Below are 24,075 nucleotides of genomic sequence, written 5' to 3'. Positions count from 1 at the left end.
AATAAAGAGAAAGAGAGAAAAAGTTGTGTGTCATCAGCATAAAAGTGGTGGGAAATCCCAAAGCACAAGATCACTGCAGCAAGAGAAGTATAAAGGGAGAAGAGAAGGGGGCCAAGAACAGGGCCTTGGAGGACACCATGAAGAAGGGGATTTCAGAGGAGGAACAGCACAAGAGACAGAATAAATACGGTTAGAGATATCGGAATGAAACCAAGCAAGTACAGTCTGCAAACCCAATGGAAGACAAAGAAGCCAAGAGAGCAGTGTCATCAACCGTGTTGAAAGCCTTGGATAGATCTAAAAGTATGAGAAGAGAGGAATGCTTGGTGTAACATGCAGAGAGCATGGAATCGCAAACAGAGAGAAGAGCAGTCTCAGTTTAGTAACAGAGACGGAAGCCAGACTGGAGAGAGGGAAAAATAGAGTTATCATTTACAAAGGTAGAAACCTGAGTATAAATTGCTTGAGTAATTTCAAGAGATAGGGAAGAAGAGAAATCGGACAGAAGTTAGAAGGAAGAGAGGGGTCAAGAGATGGCTTCTTAAGAATAGGGAGAATAGAAGCATGCTTAAAGCAAGAAGGAAAGATCAATGTGAAAAGATAGGTGTTAAGGAGAGTAGTAAGATAGGAGACGAGAAGGATAAAATTTAGGTATTAGAGAAGATGGAATAGGATCAGAAGGTGAACCAGTGAGAGGGGAACGAGTCAGAAGAGAAGAGGCTCCAAGTTAGTAATGAGGGAAAAGGAAGAGATTAGGGAGGTGGGGGACGAAGGAGAAATGGTTGAGGGAACGATGAAAGCATGAGGAGAAGCGACTTTAGTAGAATAATATGATGCAAAGTCAAGAGTGGAAAGAATGATTATGGGTATGCGGTGTTAGAAGACGAGAAAGAGATTTTAAAAAACGCTGGGGGGTGAGCAGATTGGGCATGCAGAAAGTCTGAGTAATAATTACGCTTAGATGCAAGAATAGCCTCGTCAGAGAGAGAGTGATAGGATGAAAAAGAGAGGGAATCAGACTCGGAGAGGGACTTGCACCAATGACGCTCGAGATGACGAAGAACTAGCCGATTGAGAGGTGAGAAGAGAGCCAGGTTTGAGGGGTTTTGTGGGAAAGAGAGAAAGAAGAAGCAGGATAAAGGCTATCAAGAGAAGCGGAGAGAGAGAAGAGGAAAGAGAGGTTGCAGCATCATCAGCAGAGAAGGCAGCGAATGTGGAATGAGATGGAAGAACAGAAATGCAGATACTGCGACAGTATATTTTGGCTTTGCGATGTCTGTGCAACTCTCGCGTGAAGCCACTCACTGCTAGCAAGGCCAACACAAAATGGGAGATGAGTGATATATAAGAATACTTGACATTACATTGCTGCGGCATCTGCAGCCATCTACTCTTAATCGCTTCCCATTTGAAATGCTAAACTACCAAAAATACCTCCGAAAAAGATAATTGGCAAGCCCCCAGTGTGTTCTGCCCTGTTTCTCTAAGCAAGAAATGTAAAATGAATAAAACACAATCAAGGAAAGATCTATTTATTAAAACAGCTTACATATTGGGCACCATAAACGTAAGTGTTGCTGGGCGCTGCAGTGACTAAGAGGCAATCAGAGGAGACACAAGATGAAGGAAATCAGGAAGTCTGAGAGAACATCATGCTCGGTGGAATAACCAAGTCTTCAAAGGTTTCTCGAACTGAAGTAAAGTCGATACCTGGCGGATCGGGGAGGGAGAGAATTCGAAAGGGTAGGGAGGGGTAGAGCAGATAAACTGCATTCACCTCTGCCAGTGTGTCTGGGAGTGGGGACTTCCAGGAGCAGCTTGTCGGTGGAGCTTAATGCTTTGAAGGAGCAGTAAGGTTGGATCTTGGAGGTCAAACAGGCGAAAGTTGGGCCATGGAGACATGTGTAGGTCATGCATAAGGGTTTGAAGCAAATGCATTTTTTGAAAGAAGCCAACTGAGATCCTTTAGGAAAGGGAAATGCAACGCTCTTCCAGTCTGAGCTTGGAAGTTGATCTCCAATTGCTGGGAACAGCTGAGTATACGCCTTCAAAGCACTTGCACTCTAGGCAGCCGTCTGCTTCACCCACCCCTAGAAATGACTCTGCTTGCCTTGACCACCACCACACAAAGGCACCAAGGCACTACTTCAGCATGTGGAAGTATGCTCAGAAGTTCTGGACTTAGCCCAGTCAATGTCCTCAACCACTCTATCAGTGCACCAACAATTGCCCATGTGGCTTGTGTCCAACAGCAACAATGTAAAAAGGTGGGGAACACACAGACATACCTACCGGTCATCATAGTACCAAATCCAACACTTCGCCTCTTGGCTTAGGAAAGCAGCCTGACAGAATGATACTAGGCTGGGTAACTAAATTCAGAGGAAACAGGTGTACACAGCAGAAAAAAGATTAATATAAATCGGGGAAACTGCATTTACTCACAGATGCCAGGGTCAGCGCAGGTGAGGGATCCATCTTCTGGCACCAGGTGGGCGTTGTACCGTTCGCTGGCCACGACTTCGATCATCTCTCCAGCTTTCTGTCGCTCTCCTATCTTCGTCTTCACAAAGACCCCAAAGCCAATGTCTGCAGAGTCCGACATGAACTGCCACCTGGGGGCGCAAGACAGCAGATTAAGAGCGGCTGACTCCACCTGTAGGAGTTGTGTCAGAAGGAGAACAAATGCTGCCATTTGTTGATACCGCGACTACTGGTATAGCACCAGGTTTGCAAGATATCAACCTGTGGCTTTGCGCAACACCAAATCCCAATCTAAACATGTATTATATGCCAAATAACACAAAGACACGGCCTACATTAATATCAAAAATAGAAAATTATTATTATTCAACATCAAAAATAGTGAATGTAAAACAGATCTATACAAAAAACACAAAATCGTGATCAATCTAAAGTCCAAAAAAACACAAAAACCATTTGTCAACTCTGAAAATGTTGATCTGTGTAAACAATGTAAAGAGATCACACTTAAGCACAGAAATAGTGTATATTAATGAATGGAGAAGACCCAGTGTGGAGTGTGGAGACAGTGTGAGTGGCCCAAGAGATGGTCACATAAAGTACAGGAAAAGGAAGAGAACAGGTTACAAGAAGACTGCTTAATCAAACAGTTGTTTGCGATTAAATCAAAGCAAAACAATTCAGCACTTGTAACATCAAAGTTACACTCTGGATATTTGCGAAGTACAATTGCCATTTCAAAGTGCAATTGCCCGTCTTCTGAAAGTGAAGACAGCTCGAAAATCCGTGAATTTCTATGTGTGCGGCTGTAAGCCGTTACATTTTCATTAGCGTAGCAAACCAATGTCAATGCACCTATTTACTTAAAAGAAAACCCCCCATTGGGTCTGCCTGTAGGAGTAGCATACCCAAAAACGAATGTTGTGATCCTGCTGGGGGTATTGCCAAGCAACATACCCATGGTCTAGCCCCCTGTAGGGGCTGGGCCATGGTTGTTCAGGACACTGACTACTGCACAGAGGAAGAAACTGGAAGTGTGGAGCCCGGAGAGCAGGGCCATCCTAGGTGTGGGCGACCTGGGCAGTCGCTCACTGCACCAAACTAAGATCATTTACAAAGGTCGCCATAGCATATGCCATGCCAGCATGGAGGAGCCTTTAAAAAAACTCCTTCGAGCTGGCGCGGTAGCGGCCGTGAAGCCCTGTGTAAAATAAAATGCTTCCTCGTGCTGGTCGGTAGCGGCGCCCCTGTAGGTGAAACGCTCCCACCGTGTTAGGAGCTTTACACTTACATTGGGCGCTGCTGCCAGCCAGCACGGGGGTGGGGCAGTTTTTCCATTAGAAAGGGCGCCACCGCCATGCCAGCTCGGGGAAGCCTTTCAAAGTAAAAAGCGCCATGCTCTCGTGCTGCCAAGTGGCGTTCCAGCATGGGAGCGGGGCGCATTTAATTTGACTAGGTGCGCCACAGCCACATTATTACAGGGCAGCCTTTCAAAGGCTTCCGCGAGCTGGCGTGGCGCCCTATTAAAGTGAAAAGCTCCTTGCTACCTCCTGGAGAAGGAAGCTTTGCACGTTAAAAAGGCACCTCTTCTACACCACCACAGGGCAGCCTTTGAAAGGCTTCCCGGAGCTGGTGTGGTGGCGGCGTCCTATTAAAGTGAAAAGCTCCTTGCTACTGTGCTGGAGAAGGAAGCTTTGCACTTTAATAAGGCACCTCTGCTACACCACCACAGGGCCGCCTTTGAAAGGCTTCCCGGAGCTGGTGTGGTGGCGGCGTCCTATTAAAGTGAAAAGCTCCTTGCTACTGTGCTGGAGAAGGAAGCTTTGCACTTTAATAAGGCACCTCTGCTACACCACCACGGGGCCGCCTTTGAAAGGCTTCCCGGAGCTGGTGTGGTGGTGTGGTGGCGGCGTCCTATTAAAGTGAAAAGCTCCTTGCTACTGTGCTGGAGAAGGAAGCTTTGCACTTTAATAAGGCACCTCTGCTACACCACCACAGGGCCGCCTTTGAAAGGCTTCCCGGAGCTGGTGTGGTGGCGGCGTCCTATTAAAGTGAAAAGCTCCTTGCTACTGTGCTGGAGAAGGAAGCTTTGCACTTTAATAAGGCACCTCTGCTACACCACCACAGGGCCGCCTTTGAAAGGCTTCCCGGAGCTGGTGTGGTGGCGGCGTCCTATTAAAGTGAAAAGCTCCTTGCTACTGTGCTGGAGAAGGAAGCTTTGCACTTTAATAAGGCACCTCTGCTACACCACCACAGGGCCGCCTTTGAAAGGCTTCCCGGAGCTGGTGTGGTGGCGGCGTCCTATTAAAGTGAAAAGCTCCTTGCTACTGTGCTGGAGAAGGAAGCTTTGCACTTTAATAAGGCACCTCTGCTACACCACCACAGGGCAGCCTTTGAAAGGCTTCCCGGAGCTGGTGTGGTGGCGGCGTCCTATTAAAGTGAAAAGCTTCCCACTCCTGTGTTGGAGAGGAGCTTTTCACTAAAATATAAATACTCTGGGATCCTCCTCCTCCTCGGGGGAGAAGAAGGGAAGAGCTGTCTACAATCCTTGCCTTTTTCATAAAAGCAAAGAGCATTTTGGAAACATCTAGTTCCCAAAATGCTCTTTGCTTTTATGCAAAATGCATGTCTCCAATTTTGAATTTGAAACATGCCTGTAATAGTGATTCATGAAGAAATCCTTTTCAGTGAGTAATGGATGTTGGTCTCTGCTGTTTTCAATGGTAACCCTATCAAAATACTGTCTGTAAATTGCAAGACACAAATACCAATTTGGACATCTTTTTAACAGGATGTGAGGCTGGGTGTTTCTGCATTCAGTCTGAAGCCAAGTCTTAGTTTCCTGGGTCAGGTCTGTTCCTCAGGACACAAAAGCTTCCTGTGCTGGTGTCCGGAGCTTTTCTTTTACACAGGGCACCGATCCAGCACAGGGAATCTGGAAGAGCTTCCCTGAACTGGTGTGGTACTGGAGCCAGCCTCAAACAAATTTTAGGGGGCTAATGGATGGCTGAATGACAGTTTCGAAAGCTCATCACCATAGGTATTGATATCGCCTGTGGGCGTCGTCATAGGGCATCTATCGCCTGGGTGGGCTTTTTGCATTGCCACTGTATGTTTACTGCTACATTAAAGAATGTTTAAATATAAATAGTCTGCTCTCCCAGGTGAGAAATCTGACAAGATCTTGGTAGCACCCCTTTCCCATCGAATAGCGAGGCTTAGTACTCGGACATCGAGGAAGAGTGTTGCCTTCTTCCTGCAACCTCCTCAAAGTGGGAGGCTTCAGCCCTTCCAACCCAGTGGCTGACGCCACCCTAGTTGAGTGAAAAGCTCCCAGCTCCCATGCTGGCGTCGGCCACGCCTTCATGGGGTTGTGCAAAATGATGTTTCGTCCGGGGCGCTGCCAGAGAGTTAAGGCTGGCCCTGCCCAATAGACATCCCTCATTTGAGGACTGGTTGGAGAGTAGAGACAAACATAGCCTACCCCCGGGGGTGGGGAGGCAGTGAGGAGGGCATAGAATCTATCTGGAAGACCTTCAATGCTCTATACATGGGATGCTCCAGTGACTCGGTCCGACCCCCACGCCTCCTTTTGCCACCCACCCTCCCCTGTTATCCTTTGTGTTCTTTTCTTATTAGGGGTGTCAACTTTATCAGGGGCTTCCCATCAAAGCCTGCATCGAATTTAAGAGCCTAACAATTGCACACCACTGCAACTACGGCACAGCTCCCTCCTACCTCGACCACCGCATCACCAGGACGGCCGCCCCACGCACCCATCGCTCATTTTCATCCGTCACCCTCCTCATACCGCGAGCAGGTGGATCCAGTTCTAACGTCACTGCACCCACCTTCTAGCGCTCCCTACCCATCCGCATCAAAGACGATCCATCCTACCCAAAATTCAGGAAACTGCTAAAAACCTGGCTGTTCAACACACATGGGCCACATATGACTATTTAAACCAGGGTTTTTGACCTCTGATCACAACACAACTTGTCACAGATACAGATGAGCGTGTTTTCTGCTCTTTGCAACGCACACAGCTAAAGGCTGGCACCATAGAGAAAGCGCTAAACGCGTGCCCAGATTTTAACCAAAAGCCAACACTTTGCTCCCCGCGCAGTAGGGTGATAAGATAACTCCATGTCACCGGGACAGCATTTGTCCAGTGAAGGGCTTAAGACCAATTGGTTAAATTAAAGTTAAACATGCCTACAACTCCCAGAGTGCATTGGTTTGTTAAATGGAAGCTCATCACTGGAAAAGTGCTGTCACAGGGACATGGAGTCACCTAGTCAGCAGTATAAAAAGATGCGCATCGTTATGTACACCATAATTGGGTAGTAGCGCCATTCATTATTACAGCGCTTAGACGCAGGAGAAAATTGCACGGAGCAAGCTACAGAAACATGATATTAGCATCGTTGTTTTGATGAAAGGCGGCCTCTGCTGAGGTTAATGGGCTCGCCTCCGTTTTAAGAGGTTGTTCAAGATACAGGAACTGAGTCAAGTATGTTGGAATTTTAAAGCAACATTTTCTCCTCAACGCTTCAAATGTGGAAATATGTATGCTGTTGTGAGAGTTGCTGAAGCAATAAGAGCATAACTGGTTTAACTCTATGACACCATTAGGAGTAACCAACCACTGCCACCTGTACACAGGTAAGCGCAAATGAAAGGCTGCAAGCCACATCTGACCTCTAACCTATTGGAGCAGCGCAACCGTGTGAGCCGGACTCCGTCTACACACCAGGAGCCCCACACAGATATGGAATGCGAGCCTGTCTATCGTGTGGACAGAACATGCACCCTACGCCAGCTCTGCCCTTCACACTGGCAGGGGCGGCGACAGATCGAGAGAAGCAAACCAAGAGGTTCTCACGCACCCCTGGTTAAGCCCTTGGTGCAACGACCAGCTTAAAACAAATCTGCTCTTAAGATATAGGGCGAATACACCCGCTTGCGGCAGACTGATGGAGGCCTCGTGCCTGTAAAATCGCGGACATTGGCAAACGCAATCTGCCCTACTCCCTCCCTTGCGGCAACATTGTGCAATCAGCGAGCAGGGAGGACCTGTCTGACCAGGTCATCAGTAGCAGTGCTGAATGCCAGGGCTGGCCAGGGGCAACACACGCGCAATACGCGCCATTGCGGCGATGCCCTAGGCTGGCTGCGCTTCTCCCCGGGACCTCCCGGGCAGAAGGGGCGTGGAGGGGATTGACCAGTTGCAACGGGGTTCAATCCTCCAGAGCTCAAATCGAGGGAACGCATGGGTGGACGGCGTCCGCCCTCTTTTTTTCAGAGGGCAGACGCCGCTCCCCCCTGCCCCCTGTTTTTAACGGAATCTTTTTTTTTAAAAAAATACTTTGCTGTGCCTCCTTGCCAAGGAATCGAACGCGGGCAGAATGGCTCTAGTCTAAAGCCAGAAACTTAACGACACGCTCATACGAATCTCTGAACAACAGCATTGACATTTTGCCATACAGGACATGTTTTCTTACACATTTTTAGGTATAAAAGGTACGCATCTTTTATACTTAGGCAGCAATGTTAAAGTAACATCTGTTCTTTTGGCAAATGTGTATTGTCCTGTGAGCTTGCTTTAACTGGGAAAGACAAATTGAATTTCATTTGCATATGTCACATTAATATGTCCACTTCTTGTGCGTCACTTACATTGCGTATGTTCGAGCCCTCTGCTCGTCCCCCCTTTTCCCTTAGGATTTGAGCCCTGCAGTCCTGCCAATCTACTCTGCCCTCTTTATTACTATTGGATATTCTGCACGAACCCCTCCAAGTAACTCTGCCCTCCTTAGGCTCAGACTCAGAGGCAGAATGTTTTTTGCACCTCTCGCTTCCACCCCTCGTTCTACTTAACCATTGGGGTCCCACAAACTGGCCAAGGTGGAACAACTCGAAAACAGGGCGAGGGGCGTTGCCCACGCAATAATATTGGGGGAGGGGCCTGGGGTTTTCCCAGCTAAGATAGGGAGTGTGGCGAGCTGGTAGCCTTCACTACATTATGGAATATTAATAGACACAACAGCTGTATATTACTACTGTGACTGTTGGGTCTTTGGATTTTCTGCTGCACTGCCTACATTTGCAGGATGTGCCTGTCATAATCATATCCTTTCACGCCTTAAACCGCCCCCTCAGCCACCCCACACCCCAATACTAACATTCTGTTATCCGATAAAAAAAAAAAAAATCTATGAGGAGAGAACCATGGCTCAAAATTGCAGTAGCCACGAGTGACACTTGACCCTGTGGAATGCACTATATAAATGGTCAATATTCTTCTAAATATTGCAAAAGTGCACTCTGCTGAGTCATGCACGAGTGGGTCTCTGTGTAGTGCACACCCAAGAGAAACACTTCAAGGAAATCATATTTGTGTCAGGTAAGGAAACTAAAGCAGAGTAATGAAAGGTGATTTGGTCAGGATCACACACTTTGAGCAAGTGGAGAAGCTGAGATTTTAGACCAGCATTCCAGGTTCTATAATTCCGAATTCAAGATGTAGACTATAGGGCGCCATTATGGGTAGGGTGGAGCAGTAAAAAAGTGGTGGTAACAGAATACCTCCACTTTTACCGTGCTGCCATACTAAGAGTTTGGAGGGAAAGTGGAGGAAGGGCCTCCAGTACTTGGCTGGAAATATTCTCTCCACTTTACCTCCAGTATCTGGAGGAATACTGCAGGTGGAATTACCATCTACGGTAATTCCCCAAAATCACCATTAATTGGGACTAGCACCACATTGCCACCACTCATACTCAGGCAAATGTACCGCTGATGTGAGTGGCTGTAACTTTAAATGAGTATGGCAGTATTCTGTGGCAGATATTGACGTAGTCGAAATGGTCCCACTATTTCTCCTCCCATCCCATCTTTAGTTTCACATAAACGTTCAATGCGTTCTGCATACTTGTCTTTCAAAAGCTACATTAGTACTATGTGTTCAACAAAGATGACTTGCAGTGCACCAAACCACATGGCAAATTAACCTGACAACAAAGAAAGTAGGGTTCCCTCTGAACATGCAAAAGAGCACAGGTGAGAATGTGTATCTGCAAAAAGCTTACAATGCAATCCAGCAAAGATGCTGGATTAAAAATGTATCTGTTGGTCCCCACACTACAATTCAATGAAGGAAAATGAGTGTGTATGTATTGAAATTAGCAACTTGGACTACTTTACCATGAGTATTGATTTGAGAAGTTGACAAGCTTGGAAAACCCTATATGTCTACAAATCATTTAGCAAATGATGACTGTGGCATGCAAAGATATATACAACAGCATGTACCTTAACATGCAAGGCTATGATAGCAACATAGCTCAGTGGGTTGAGGCCCAGCTACAGAGGTGTGTTAGTGAGCACGTGTGCGTGTTCTGTAAGACACGGATATGTATCTTGGTAGGAATTACGTGGGTTTTTTTATGCTTCTGAGGCCAATAAAGCAATGATCATAGCACCTATTAGTGACATATGGAGAGAATAAAATCTGGGGGGCATGTTTATAATGTGCACACATCTTTCCCTGCGCTGCTGTGTGAAAGGCTTACTTGCCACTAATTGCCATATACTAGATCCAATCCCCTTTACCCGTGTGGGAGCAAAGGAGGACAGATGCCAGTCTACTGGGTTATATTGCTAGGGGCATATCTAAGCCAGAAACCCTAGGGGTGTAATCATTATGCGATTTTCCATTAGCACCCCAGGGAAGTGGTATAACTTGCTTTACTACATGAGAAGTAACGGCTGATGAAGAACATGTTGAAGCGCAGTAATGTTGGCAAATAAATGGCCACTGTTGTTATGCAACGTCACTGCTTCTAGTACACGAATTACTGAAGAACAAGCAGAACCAGGGCTACTGGGCTGCCCAATGGAAGGCGCAAGATCTTCTGTTCGTCTTGTAGGTCTTCTTTTTAGCTCATGACATTTTGCTCCCTTGCACAATAGTGAAGTTTAATGTTCACACTATAAACACAGATCTACAAGTAGCTGATGGACAGGACGAAGCAGGACTTGGGGACAGGACTGGTGACGCATCTTAGTGCTTGATGGTGGACAGCCTGCGCTATATCCTACCTCTCAACCCACCTGCGTTCTGTGTGGCATCGCCCACCCTAGACTCAGCTCACACTCACGGCAAGCCATACCCCTCCATAGACGTCAATGGGCTCTCACCCGTCAAAAACAATGTATTTCACATGGCTTGGACTCTCAACAGGATGCGAGATGCACAGGGGGGGGCTGCACTGCAACAAGGCTTTATGTATTGCTAAATGCCCCCGTGACGTGTGTGACACCTCCGCCCAAAACGGGCAGTTGAGACCAGAGCAGTTTGCAGTCCCAGACTTGCAGCCACTGTCCCATCTCTGCTTTCTTGCACCAGATGGTGGTTTTGAAGCAGAGACGTACATTTCCCACCCTGCGTCCACAACGTGTGTAGTTCTTTGCATGGTTGCAGCCAGAAAGTATGCTTTTCCCCCTATAAGTACTACTTATTTATTTATTTTGCACTTTATATAGCGCACCGAGCCCGAAGGCATGTAGGCGCTGTTTAAACGAAGGCAAGGTTACAGGTTACATGATGGCGGAACTGTTATCATGTTTATACTTAACAGAATGCAAAAAATCACCAACTCTGGACTGGGTGGACGGCTCACACGTGACATTGGACTGGACTGCGGCAGTTGTCTGCAGTATTTGCATGGCAAGGTGCAGAGCACGAGTAGACAGGTGGCGAGTGCGGCAGTGGATATCTAATGCACGTATGCAACTATCCTTCATGTCGGGTGAGAGCGATGCATCCTCTACTGTTTATTTCTATGCATGCTGGTACTCGTAGCTTTGCTTTTTAAATCAAAATAAAAAAAAAGAGCCGCAAGAGACAGCATGCAAGATTCGAGGAAGGCCTGGGTGTCCTAGCCACATGGGATGTTGGGGCAACTTGAGATAACACTACAATATGCCGTGGGCTGGTTATATTGGTCCGCATCATGAGTTGGGCGGTATCCCAGCAGTAATTGCGCCGGGATACCGGCCAATGGCATTAGCGGTACCTCCACTCGGTATAGCACAATTTGCGCCATAGCCCGAGTTGCAGTGCTGCTGTTAGTCCCCATGCTGGCGGTAATACGAGGTAAATCTCCAGCTTTCTGCCCAAACTCACGATTGGGCGGAGCGGTAATGCAGCGGTAATAGGCTACCACTGCATTCTTGCCACTCCGCCAAACCCCTGATGACGCCCACCATCTATTAAGATTGCTTTCTTTTTTCATTAATTGGAACAAGCAGGCAAAATGTTTTGCGTTATTTGGATAAAAAGTGCAGTTTACCAAAAAGTCATTTTTTCTTGTCAAACAAGTAGGCAGGTTTGTACATTTTTAAAGGTTATTTTTTTCACAAATTACCCAATCTTCTACTGTGAGCTGCTGCGCGGACTTGGGTTTAAAATGCAAATCGCCCATCGCAGTTAGCAAACCCACCGTTAGCGCTTTTCCTGAAGAATTGACATTTTGCATATGAAAGGGGGACCAACAAGTGACTTTCCCCCATGGCCCCCTGCTTTCTGCTCTGCAGCCCAGAGCTGACAGTAGAGCTGTAAATCACAGCTCCCAGGAATCCAGGCAGACAGACCGCTTATTCATGGCAGCTCTGAACCAACCTCGCACTTGCAGACCCGACTGTACCCTGGAGATACGCCCCTTAACAGGGCGCCCAATGCTGGAACTATGCAGCACACTGGGAGAAACAAGGGAACTGCGGACTTCCCGATCTAGCTTTCCAAGACCCCAGCCAATCGGTGCCACCACACCAGGTTGGGTGTTTAATTACGCCCCCTTCTAACAGAAGTGTCTTGTGCTACCTGTCCGATTCCATTTTCCGTTGTATTGTAAATCAAGAACATTTGGGCCTCACAAATGATCCGATTACTTATCCCCCTTCCCGAGGAGAACCATGGCATCCGATCCAAGGTGGGCGAGGCGGGCTGTAAGTACGGTGGCAGGAAAGAGCAAGACTCGCAGTAAAGAGGAATACCACCAAGTAATCGGATAATTACCTCCATGTCCCTCTTCCCTGTCCCAGTAATTATGCGACATGACTAAGTCCTTGTGGAATGGGCTGAGAAATCAGACTGTGACGAGACATGATGCCTTACACACACACCTCAAGACCCATTTATTAAGGCATAGTAACAGGGCACTGATGTGACCGGGTTTCTCTTGTAATGTACCACACTGGATCACACAAGTACTATGCAAGCAGTTATCCAATTCAACAGCTAAGTCATTCAAAACGTAGAAAGACATACTGGAGAAGTTCTTTCGAAATGGGGGCAGGGAGAGGCTGCCCACAAAATGTGTACAGTATGTGAAATTCCTGAGAAGAAGACAGTGAAACAACTTTTGATTGAATACGAGGGCACCTGGCCCCTTAGAGCAGCATTATTCCAAATATTTGTGGATAAACTGGAGGGTATTCTTACAGATATGTTTGGGGCGAGGGTGATGTCAGGACGAGAATAATTTGACGATAGAGGTGATACCATTGCTGGAAAAGTAGAGTCTAACTATTGTCCTTCCCTGGCTACTCTGGTTTTGACATCCTCTTTCTTTTGTTCTTTGTTTAACTTGAGCTTAGGTAGTTGGTCAGATAAGCAAATAACTGTAATTGAAGCTTACTATCCCTTTTATTCTTTTCCTTTTTTCCTTACGATATGAATTTGATATGAATCTCGCTGATCGCCTCCCCCCCCACCCCAATCAACTCTGTCTCCAAAGGTTACACCCTGGAACACTCACCCGGTACTACACTAGCAATCCACTCTAACATTCCACAAATTTGACAAGCAAAGCATCCGGCTTCCAGATAGGTGCTGTCTTATCAATGTATGGCTCACATCTAGAGTATGCCATTGGGCCTCCTATGGGTATACTCCATTCTGAAAGAAGGAATGAAGTACCAACCTCTGTGACTTGTGAAACTTGGGCACCACTTTTGGCATAAAACCAGGGTCACATATAAGAGAACAGCGCATCTGCCTGTACCACGAGGTATGGGCGTTTTCACATCAGGACTCCAATCTCCCCCGCCTTCTAGATGATGTGATGGCCACCAAGAACGCAACCTTCAAGGTTAAAACATTTAAAGTCATTCATGTTTAGAGGCAAAATTAAGCCTTTGGGAATGCCTTCAGTATCAACGGTAAGTCCCATTAAGGTAGCCCCGAAACCTGTCATGGCCTACAATGGGTGAACCCCTTCACTAACCTATTGACCATCTTCTACTTCTCATATTCTAGCACCCAAGGTCTTCGGACTGCCTGGATGGCTGCACGCTGAGCTCTCAATGTAGAAGCCGCCAACCCCATCTCAAAACCATAATTCATGAACTGCACGATCTCTGGAGATGAACACTGCAGTGCCTACAATCCTTTCCTACAGCAACGTCTAGAAAAGTTTCCCCAATGACTGTTCTACACCTCCGGGGTCACAGGTCTCCACACACTCTGTACTCTATGGGCTAAATGAGGGGTTGGACCGTGCCTCTAACCCTTCCCTTTCAGTCTATAGGCCTCCCAGAGTGGAATCCTGGATATTAGCTCACCTGAGTTCAGGATCAGAGTCTACATGGAAGATGGAGGAGGAAGTAGTAGGACTACTGTCAGCTCCATCACCAGAGGAAACCAAGACCACCTCAGCAAGAAGGAAAACAGGAGAATTGTATCCGCTGTTGAGTCACTGATTTTGATAACCAACCTTGGAATCAACAGTAGTGGGGAAAATGCATACAACAGCCCCTCCAGCTATTGAATGCTCAGGGTATCTAGCCCCCACGCCCTGCCTCCAAGTGCCCGAGCACAGGAACCTGGAGCAGAAATTCAAAACATTTGAATTGTGTGCGAACTCATAAGTCGAGAACTAGTTTTCCAAACTGAAGGCATATTGGTTGGAATATCTTCTGACACAATTCCCTGCTATTGTGTTCTCTGATATGGACCACTGTTAAGGAAAGTAGGTTGGTTGCTCACCTCTCCAGTTCCTTGGACTGATTCCCCCCACTGCCTGTTGAAATATACGATGGCAGCGTCACTGTCCATACAGAGCACTGCTGCCTTCCCCTCGGAGGGCAGTAGTAAACACCTGCAGGGCTCTGCTTCTGCTGCCAACACTTTCCAACTGAAAGAGTGTGATACCTCCAGGGCTTCCCATTTCTCCTGATGAGCGACATCTTCCACTGTAACTCCCCACGCTGTTTTGCTGGTATTGGTGGTAACTATAGTAATCCAAGGCTGACTTCGAGGAAAATCCTTCAGCAAATTCTCCATCTGCAGACACCATAGCAGCTGCATCTTCAATCCCTCAGACCCAGAATTACTTTCTCGAAGTCCTGCGATTCCACAACCCAGTACCTGTGGATATTAGTGGTCTTATCTGCAGGGGTAATGGAACCAAAAACATGCAGGATGCTAAATGTCCTTCGATCTGTAAATGATATCTTGGTTCAGCCTCCTACATCACCATCAACGACCTAATCAATATCTGCAGTCTGACTGCTCGCCCTCCCGGCAGAAGCATCAGTCCATTGGCGATCCAGAACCAGGATCCTATGAACTTCAAATCCTGTGATGGCTCCAAATGTAACTTCTTCTTGTTCAGGATAAATCCCACCTCCTTCAGTGACCTGCAAGGGAACCCCTTTGGAGCCGATTGTCTAAATAAGGGAATGTTTGGATTCCCATTGGATGCAGTAAAGCTACTACTGAACCCAAGACTTTTGTAAATACCCTTGGAAATATCTAGATCCCAAACAACAGATCACGATATTGAAAATGTTGGCTGCCATTCTAGCCATTCTAACGAAAACACTTGGTGCATATCCAGTTGGAGCACTTGGTCGGAGGTCGGCGAGGGAGACAACCCATGCAAATATCTGAGGTACATCCGGGTCGGAATACAGTTGCCACGCAATGTAGCTGGAGTCAGTACTCCTATCAACACCCTGTCTGTCTGCAACACTGGTGGTGATTGGAACTAACTCCTCAATGTTCGACGCACTGGCGGCATTATGTCGTGAGATGGCTGGAGCACAATATGCCAGCATGTTGCCCATGCACCCCATGTGCCAATAGGCGCACTTGCAGAGGGAGATCCGGTCCAGATCTCCAGCTGATAGACCCATTGGAGATGTTTGCACCACCCGGTTTGGGCAGATCACAAATCCAGCACACGCCACTATGATGGTTCCTGTGCGACTCAGCCGGGAGCAATGATCAAGCCGTCTGGTGATGAAAGCACAAGAACGTGGGGAGCTCCTCATGGGTTCTGGTACATCAGACCCTTCCGACAAAGGATGGAATGGACCTGTAGTCTTTCAAGATACTGGTAATTTATGTGACCAATAGGAACATCTGCGTACGAGGATACACCAACATTGTACAGTTCCACCTGACCGCTTCTGTAGCTCCAGCGAGTGTTTCCACTGGCCCAACCAAGACCTTGGACTTTGGAGACTCACCGATCTTGGAGAGGGCCAAGGACAACTTGAGGGAGCAGCTTGCACTGTGTGCTGAGGCATTCTTAACAAGCCCCTGTGACATTGACAAGGCCCACGGAGATGAACACCGGATCAAGGTGTCTGATGACTCTCACTTCCGGGAGTGGTCGCAATGCCAGACCCCAGGAGACTGGAGGATGTACGTTGCCATCTGGATGATCTTCTGCAGGCGGGAATTATCCAGGAGTCCAGGAGCTCCCATGCTTCTCCCATCCTCGTCGCCCGGAAGAAGAATGGGGATGACGTTGACTACCGTTGACTTAAAACCTGTGCTATGCTGGCATTCATCTGTCCATTAGGATTTTACAAGTTCCTCAGGATGCCTCAGGGGATCTCTGGTGCGCCAGCGACTTTCCAGCACCTCATGGAAAAGTCGGTCTGCGACATGAACCTCCTAGAAGTACCTGTGTACCTGGATGAGATCATTGTGTACTGGAGGACCCTTGAACACAAATGGAGGTGCTAAATCACCAGCGGGAGCAAGGGCTGAAGGTCAGTGTGGACAAGTGCAGGTTTTGCCGGATCCGTGTCAAGTACATCGGACACATAGTAGCCGCAGAGCGCATCGCTGTGGATCGGCAAAGATGGACGCCCACCTCATCTGGCCAAGACCTCAGACCCTCAAGGAGATACAAAGTTTCCTGGCATTCTGTAACTACTACAGGATGTTCAGCGCTGTCAACATCACCCGATCACTTGTGGACCTCACCAAAGGATACCCACATCCCCAGAAGAGTCAGAGGAATACCACCAACTCTGCTGATCATCTATATCATCCACTTGAGCCCTTTGGTGGACTGAATGATGCCAGCAGGCCTTCGAGGATCTCAAGTGGACCCTCACCACAACACCAGTCCTGGCTTATGCGGATCCTCAGCTGCCTTACACTTTGCACATGGATGCGAGTCTAGAGGGATTGGTAGCTGTTCTTTACCAGGAGATCAAGTGTGAGAGGAGACCAGTCGCTTTCACCAGCCGAGGCCTGCACACCACCAGTCCGCAAGTTGGAAATGTTGGCATTGAAGTGGGCCATAACAGAGAAGTTCCAGGATTTCCTCTATGGCGCCACCTTCACGTTGAGGACAGACAGCAACCCCCTTACATATGTGTTGAAATTGGCAACGCTGGATGCTACCGGACACCGATAGCTTGCTGCACTGTACACATACAATTTCAGTCTACAAAACAGACCTGGGCACATTAACATCAATGCTGATGCCCTTGCTCGGAAGACTTATGCTCAGCCAGATGATACAGCTGGATCCACCTCATGAAAGAAGTTGTTTTCAGCAGGCGTCAGACCCAATTGCCAGGCTGCAGCTCAGCAAGAGCCAGACAGAGCCAGGAGCATGGATTGTTTGGGATCCTCAGCTGAGGAGGCACCCACCATCTACTGCAACATCAACAGTCTGGAGGTATCTGAGCCACCACGTCTGGCTAGAGATGAGATCTGTATGTCACAGCTAGCGGATGCTGGCATCGCTCTGTTCCTGAAAGCCAAGACCACAGGAGGAAATGTATCTAGAGATGTCCCTCATTACCTAGAGCAAGCTGCAATGATGATGGAGTGGAATGCGCTCATTCAGAAGAGTGGAATCCTGTAAAAGGAAAGCAAAGTTGGAGACCGGCTACTACATTGCCTGGTTTTGCCATAGAGATTCTGCTGAGCTGTTTTGTATGCACTCCACGATCAGCCCATCATAGCAGTGACAGAACCTTCGAGTTGGTCCGCTCAAGGTTTTTCTGGCCTAGACTAGCAGTAGATATTGAGTATTAATGCCAGCACTACGCCAGGTTCTCGGCAGGAAGACTGTGGCTTGTCCTGCAGCCTACCTTCACCATCTACAGATTTCCGAGCCCATAGAATCCATCTCCATCGACTTCCTCAACCTGGAGATGGACAGGCAAGGTGTACATCCTTGTGGTGACAGACCACTTCACTTGGAACGCACAGGCATTTCCCACCAAAGATCAGCGTGCCACCACCATTGCCCACGTGTTGTGGGAAAAATACTTTGTGCACTACGGTTATCTCGCCAGGATTCATTGCGACCAGGGACCGGACTTTGTATTGATGCTCTTAAAGCAGATGCTGGAGCGGGTTGGCATCAAGAAGACACGTAAAACTCCATATTATCTTCAGGGGGATGCCCAAGTGGAGAGGTTTAATCAAATCCTCTTGGCAACGCTGGGAATCCTGAGGCCGGAGGAGTAGAACAGAAGGAGTCGGCATGTGGCCACACACCCTGACCCATGCTTACAACTGTACGAAGAATGATGCCACTGGGTTTACACCATATTTCTTGATGTTTGGAAGGGATGCCTGGCTGCCTGTAGATCTGTGATTTGGAGTGCTCGTAGACCGAACAGGTAGTGAGAACTACGCCACTATATAAAACAGCTCAAGCGTCAACTGGAGCAATCATTTCAGCTCACCGAGGCTGCACCAGAGAAGACGGCGGAAGGGAACAAACGCTGCTATGATGCCAAGGTCAGGTTTCATGCTCTGCAACCTGACAATCGTGTGTTGATCTGCAGCCTGTGAAAGAGGACGCAACAAGCTAGGCCACAAGTGGAAGTCACAGCCTTTCATCATAGATCACTAGCTAGGAGACCTCCCCGTCTACCGAATTCGAGAGGAAGGATGGCCCTGGAATATCAAGACCTTGCACCAGAACCACCTGCTCCCATTTGGGGATGAGGTTGAGGGGACACCAGAGGTAACTGAGGAAGAACCGGCCGAAGGACCGGTAACAAGATAGCAGTGACTCTGTGCTGAAAAGCCCAAAGAAGATCCTTCAAAGGCTCAATCCCGGAAAGTTCACCAGCTACCTAGACTGTGAGACCATCAGAAGGCCAGCCGGAAGCAAGTGAAGCGGCAGGCGCCAAGGGTGATTAGTTTGGCATCTTCCCAGACCAATGGTTAAAATTAGACACTAGTGTGGGTCCTTACGCTCTCTGATCCAGATCCCACGCCTAGGGAACCTGAACCCAATCTTGAGAGTGTTCCTTTTGAGTCCAATCCAGATCCTGCTCCAATCGCCCCTGCTACTGTGGATGGGAATGTCCCTGGGGGGAAACTTACAGATCGTACACTCTGTATTAAGGTGTTTTCATCGAATGTGCACTCATGTGACTCATATCCGCAAAGTAACAACCACGTCCCTGGTGCAGTTTATATAGAAAAAAAGGACACGTATGAGGGCCCGTGTGTACAAAGCCTGCTGTCTAATTGCTAGAGGAGGCATCTGTTACCTGAGAAAGGAGGAACACTCAATGATGACTTCATCTCTTGCAAATAGAAAGCCTTGCAAGTACCCAGTGAAATGTAAAGAGGTGCCATTTCGCCGGTTACCTCTGTGTCGCTCTGGTTCCCTAATGTGAGAGCACAATCAGCCACAGGTGCACGTGCTGGGCAAGGGCATTTCGCTTATCCAGGCCTGGTTGAATGAGAATTTGAATGACCCATTGAGGATATTGAGATGCCTGCCAGAGGAAGAGCTACTGTGGCGGGAGGGATGTAAAACAAGGTGGCATTTAACTTAATAAAAGTATTATCCCTTTAAGTTTGCTCACTGCCTGCTTAATTTGCTTGCCACTGCATTATTTTACCACCCAACATCAGGCACTTTCATTCTGTACACACACTCTAATCACACAACAAATATATGTTGTGTTTCTTCATCAGTCTACAGTTCAGTGAGGTCCATCACAGAAAAGGTGTATGTTGCTTTGCTGTAACTCCTGTTCTCCAGCATTGGTATCTTTCATGGATTCACATGCTTTGAATATTCCCCTGCCGACAGGCTGGGAATCCTCTAACATGTTTATCATACCTTATAATAGAGCCTTTAAGTTCACTTTAGTAGCCCATCTACGTCCTTGTGGGTGGATTCTGCCTCAGCCAATGGGACGTCGCGTGACTAGCCCCACCAGGAGCTCATCGTCAGACTCTAACCCCAGATAGATGAGCGTTGGCAAAATCTAGCCTTGCTCCCGTAGGGGGGATAGGTGGGTGCATGTGAATGATATGATAGGTTACTTATAACAGGCTTAACACCAAGAGGTTTCTAAGCGCAGACCCGGGAATCAAACCTGTTTTGCTCCGTGTTGTCTTGCTTCCATGGTGAGGACGTTGCCCGTGAGCTATCCTCCCAATAGATACCAATCCTGGAGAACAGGAGTTAAAGGTAAGCAACATACTCCTTCTCCAGCATTGGATCTTTCATGGATTCACATGCTTTGAATAGATTGCCACAGCAGTTAACATTTTTGTAATAGGTGCTTTAAAGGGAGAAGGCATACCTTATTGAAACAAGCGCTGTAGGACAGCTCTTACGAACCTTGCTTCAGCTTCTCCTTGTCCCTTCATGCAGTAATGCATGACAAAGGTGTGTAGGACTGCCCAGGTTGCTATGCGGCAGATGGATGACAGGGGGACCACTGCCCATAGCGCTACCAACGACCCCAATGCTCTAGTGGAATGAGCATGGACGGGTCCTTGTAATGGTCGATTGGCTTGAGTGTGCACCGCTGAAATTGTGGCAGAGACCCATCTGGCCATACCTTGCTTCGAAATAGGACGACCTTTGTTAGGGGCACCGAAAGCCACAAACAGTTGAGCCATTTGTCGAAAACTCTTGGGTCTGTAAATGTAGAACTTCAGGAGTCTTCTGAGGTCTAGTGAGTGCAAGAATTGTTCAGCTGGCGTGGATGGATTTGCGAAGAAAATTTGTAGGGTTACTTCATTTTGCAGGTGGAAATTGGACAACGCTTTGGGAACGAAAGTAGGATTTGTTTTTAAGATGGCTTTGTTCTTTTCAAACCCTAGATATGGAGGTCTAACAGATAGTGCATGTATTTACGACACTCACCTGAAAGAAGCAATTGCTACTAGAAAAGCTGTTTTCCACGACACAAACTTTATATCTGTAGTCGTCATAGGTTTGAACTGAGGTTTTATTAGAGCTGATAGCACAGTTATTAGGCTCCACTGAGGTGGCACTTTCTTTTGAGGTGGGTAGGTGCGGAATAGGCCTCTCATGAAGCGTTTTACAATACGAGCCCCGAATATGGAAGCTTTACCTTGCTTCATGGTTTATGTAAAGACCGCCGCTAGATGCACTTTGATGGATGAGTGTGACAAACCATCTTTTGCTAAATTCAGTAGGTATGGGAGGACTTGGTACGGTTCTACACTCAATGGATCCAATGTTGTTGAGAACACCTAGTGCAAAAATGATTCCACTTGTATACATAGGATTTGTTTGTGGATTCCCTCTGGCAGCCTTTAGAAAGTTTCTGCATTCCTGCATCAGTGGGACTTGTCCGAACTCGTTGAAGCCAGGAACCATGCCTTTAAGTTGAGAACCCCTGGCTTGTAATGTAGTCCTGCGATAGGTGAACAAGCTCTGAGAACCACTGTTGCCTTGCCCCTCTCGGCGCTATTAGAATGACAGTGCACCTGTATGTCGCAATTATTTGTAGGACCTTGCGAATCACCGGTGTTGGTGGTAACGCATAGGCGAAGATTACTTCCCATGAAATTGCGAACGTGTCACCCAGAGATCGGTGGTGAGGATATCTGCTTGCGAACAGGGGACATTTCTTGTTCTCCCATGTGCCGAACAGATCGATGGTCGGTGTTCCCCACTTGTTGAAGATTTGTTTGAGTTTCCTGTCTGCCAGTTGTCATCCGTGTGACTGGTTGTTGGCTCTGCTCAGCTGGTCCACCGTTTCATTTTCTTTCTCTGGAAGTCGGAATGCTTGCAATTGCATGTTGTTTTTGATGGCACAATGTCATAACAGTTGGGTTTCTCTGGAGAGTGCCCTTGACCTTGTGCCCCCTTGTTTTCACACATAATACATTGTGGTTGTGTTGTCTGTGAACACTATTACAACTTTGTTCTTGAGCACTGGTTGGAATGAGCAAAGGACATGTGCTACTGCCTTGGGCTCTAAGATGTTGACATGGAGTTGTGTTTCAGCAGTGGACCAGCGGCCCTTTACTGATAGCTGGTTTGCATGCAAGCCACATCCTGTCACTGAGGCATACGTGATCAGTGTTTCTTGAAAAGGTGGATCCCTGAACGGGACTCCCTTTGTGGTGTGAGCCACCACTGCAAGGTTTCTGTGAGTGACTTGGTTACTGTCAGCTTGTTGTTCCATGAACTTGTTAGCTGGGACCACCGATCACTAGGAATTCCTATAACGGTCTCACTTGTAACCTGCAATGCTGTATAAGCAGGATGCACGATGGCCTGGAGCCCAGTGTTGCATGAATGTTCTGACTGAGTTTATGGTGCCTGAGGTAGAATTTCATAATTAGACAGGGCTTGAACCTGCTCTCACTACCGATGGACGTACCCGGCTCTTGCTGGTGTTCAACTGTGTCCCTAGGAACAACAGGGTGCTCGATGGCTTGAAGCAGGATTTGCTTAAATGTATTGCAAAGCCGAGGTGTGAGAGGGTGTTGGACACCTGTTGGATCGCCATTCCTGCCACCGGGTGTGATGGTGCTCATACTAACCAATCATCGAGATTTGGATATACGTGGTATCCTCTTTTACTTAACAACGCAGCTACCTCGGCTAGGCATTTGGTGAATGTTCTTGGGGCTGAGCGAAGAGCAAACAAGAGGACATTGAATTGATAGTGATTTGTTCCCACCACAAATCTTAGAAACCTTCTATGTTTATTTCAAATGGGAATGTGAAAATATGCATCGTTGAGATCTAGAGACTCTAGGAAGTCGCTGTCTTTCACTGATTTTATGACATCTGTCAATGTGACCATCTTGAACTTTTGTGTCTTGACGTACCTGCTCAGATTTCTTAAGTCCAGAATTGGTGTCCATGATTCATCTGGTTTTATGACCACAAAGAATCTGGAGTAGGTGCCCTTGCCCCTCTGATGTTTTGGGACCTTTTTCGATTGCATTTATGAGCAGTTTCTCCACTTCGCTTCTTAAGATGTTTAAGTGTGGTTGGTGTTGAAATATCAGACACGTCGGAGAGGGGTACTCATGGAATTCTATGATGTGTCCTCTTTGTACAATGTCTAACACCCATCTGTCTGTTGTAGATGGTCTTGCAAGCTGCCCCCCACTTGCTGCAGTTTGACCGTGGGTGCCCGTGGTCGATGAAAGGCAGGCTTGTTTTTGCTGCCTGCCCCAGGAGGTGGATGACGTTTGTCCCCTTCTTGGAGCTTGCTTGTAGTCTTTTAGTTTGTATGGGTACGCTCAATGATTGATTTTTTATTTTTGAACATTTGTAGCGCGCACCAAACTAAATAAACCATATATTGGCACAGATAACACAACTAGAGGTAGACGAGGAAGATCGAGACCCTTGGTAATATGTTTGTGAATAGGAGGCTCCCCTCTGGTATACGTTACTGCCACTATTAGTCACAGTGGAGCGTCCAGAGACCCCCGCAAGGGGCAAAAAATGCATCTCACTGTAAGGGCGGTAAGCAACTTCGCTGTATCTGTGTCTGCGGTTATTGCTTTAAGGGCGTCATCAATTTTGTGGCCAAAAAGCTAGTCTCCCTCGAAGGGCATGTCTGGTACCTTTGATTGAACGTCCGCTCTGAAATCTGTGCATTTTAATCATGCCTGTCTCCAAGGCACAACGCCATTGCTGATCTGTTCAAAGCCTGTTTCCGCTATGTCGACTGCGATGTTGATCGCATGATTGGAAGCATCTTCCCCTTCTCGCCTGATGTCCAGTGCATGTTTACCTTTATCTTCTGGCTGGCAAGTGCTCTAATAGCGGTGCCATCTGGTTCCACATCTCACGGTCGTATCTCGAGATTTTTGCCAGTGAATTTGCTGCTTTTACTGTTGTGGCTCCTGTGGCCAGAATTTTCTTGCCAAATGCGTCTTGTTTCCTGCTGTGTTTGTCAGGTGGCACTGCGCATTTCTGACCTTGCGCGTTTGATTTTCTGCATGCCGCTGCTGACCATAGATGTAAGGCATTTCGGGGATACCTCCAGTGCCTTAAACTTCTTTTG

General features: G+C 47.5%; 1 protein-coding gene across 1 annotated transcript in view; it reads right to left on the bottom strand.

Moving 5' to 3' along the window:
* SEC14L2 (SEC14 like lipid binding 2) overlaps positions 1-24,075 on the bottom strand; it is a 468,884-nt gene that overhangs the window by 91,117 nt on the left and 353,692 nt on the right. The window contains exon 11 of the mRNA XM_069619311.1: positions 2,446-2,615. Within this exon, the coding sequence (XP_069475412.1) occupies positions 2,446-2,615 (170 nt within the window). The remainder of the gene's footprint in view (positions 1-2,445; positions 2,616-24,075) is intronic.

Source organism: Ambystoma mexicanum, chromosome 10 (assembly GCF_040938575.1).
Source record: "Ambystoma mexicanum isolate Mex_15411 chromosome 10, UKY_AmexF1_1, whole genome shotgun sequence".
In the NCBI taxonomy this organism is placed as follows: Eukaryota; Metazoa; Chordata; class Amphibia; order Caudata; family Ambystomatidae; genus Ambystoma; species Ambystoma mexicanum.
Note: the sequence above shows the minus strand (reverse complement) of the source record. Positions and strands in the feature narration are given on the sequence as shown.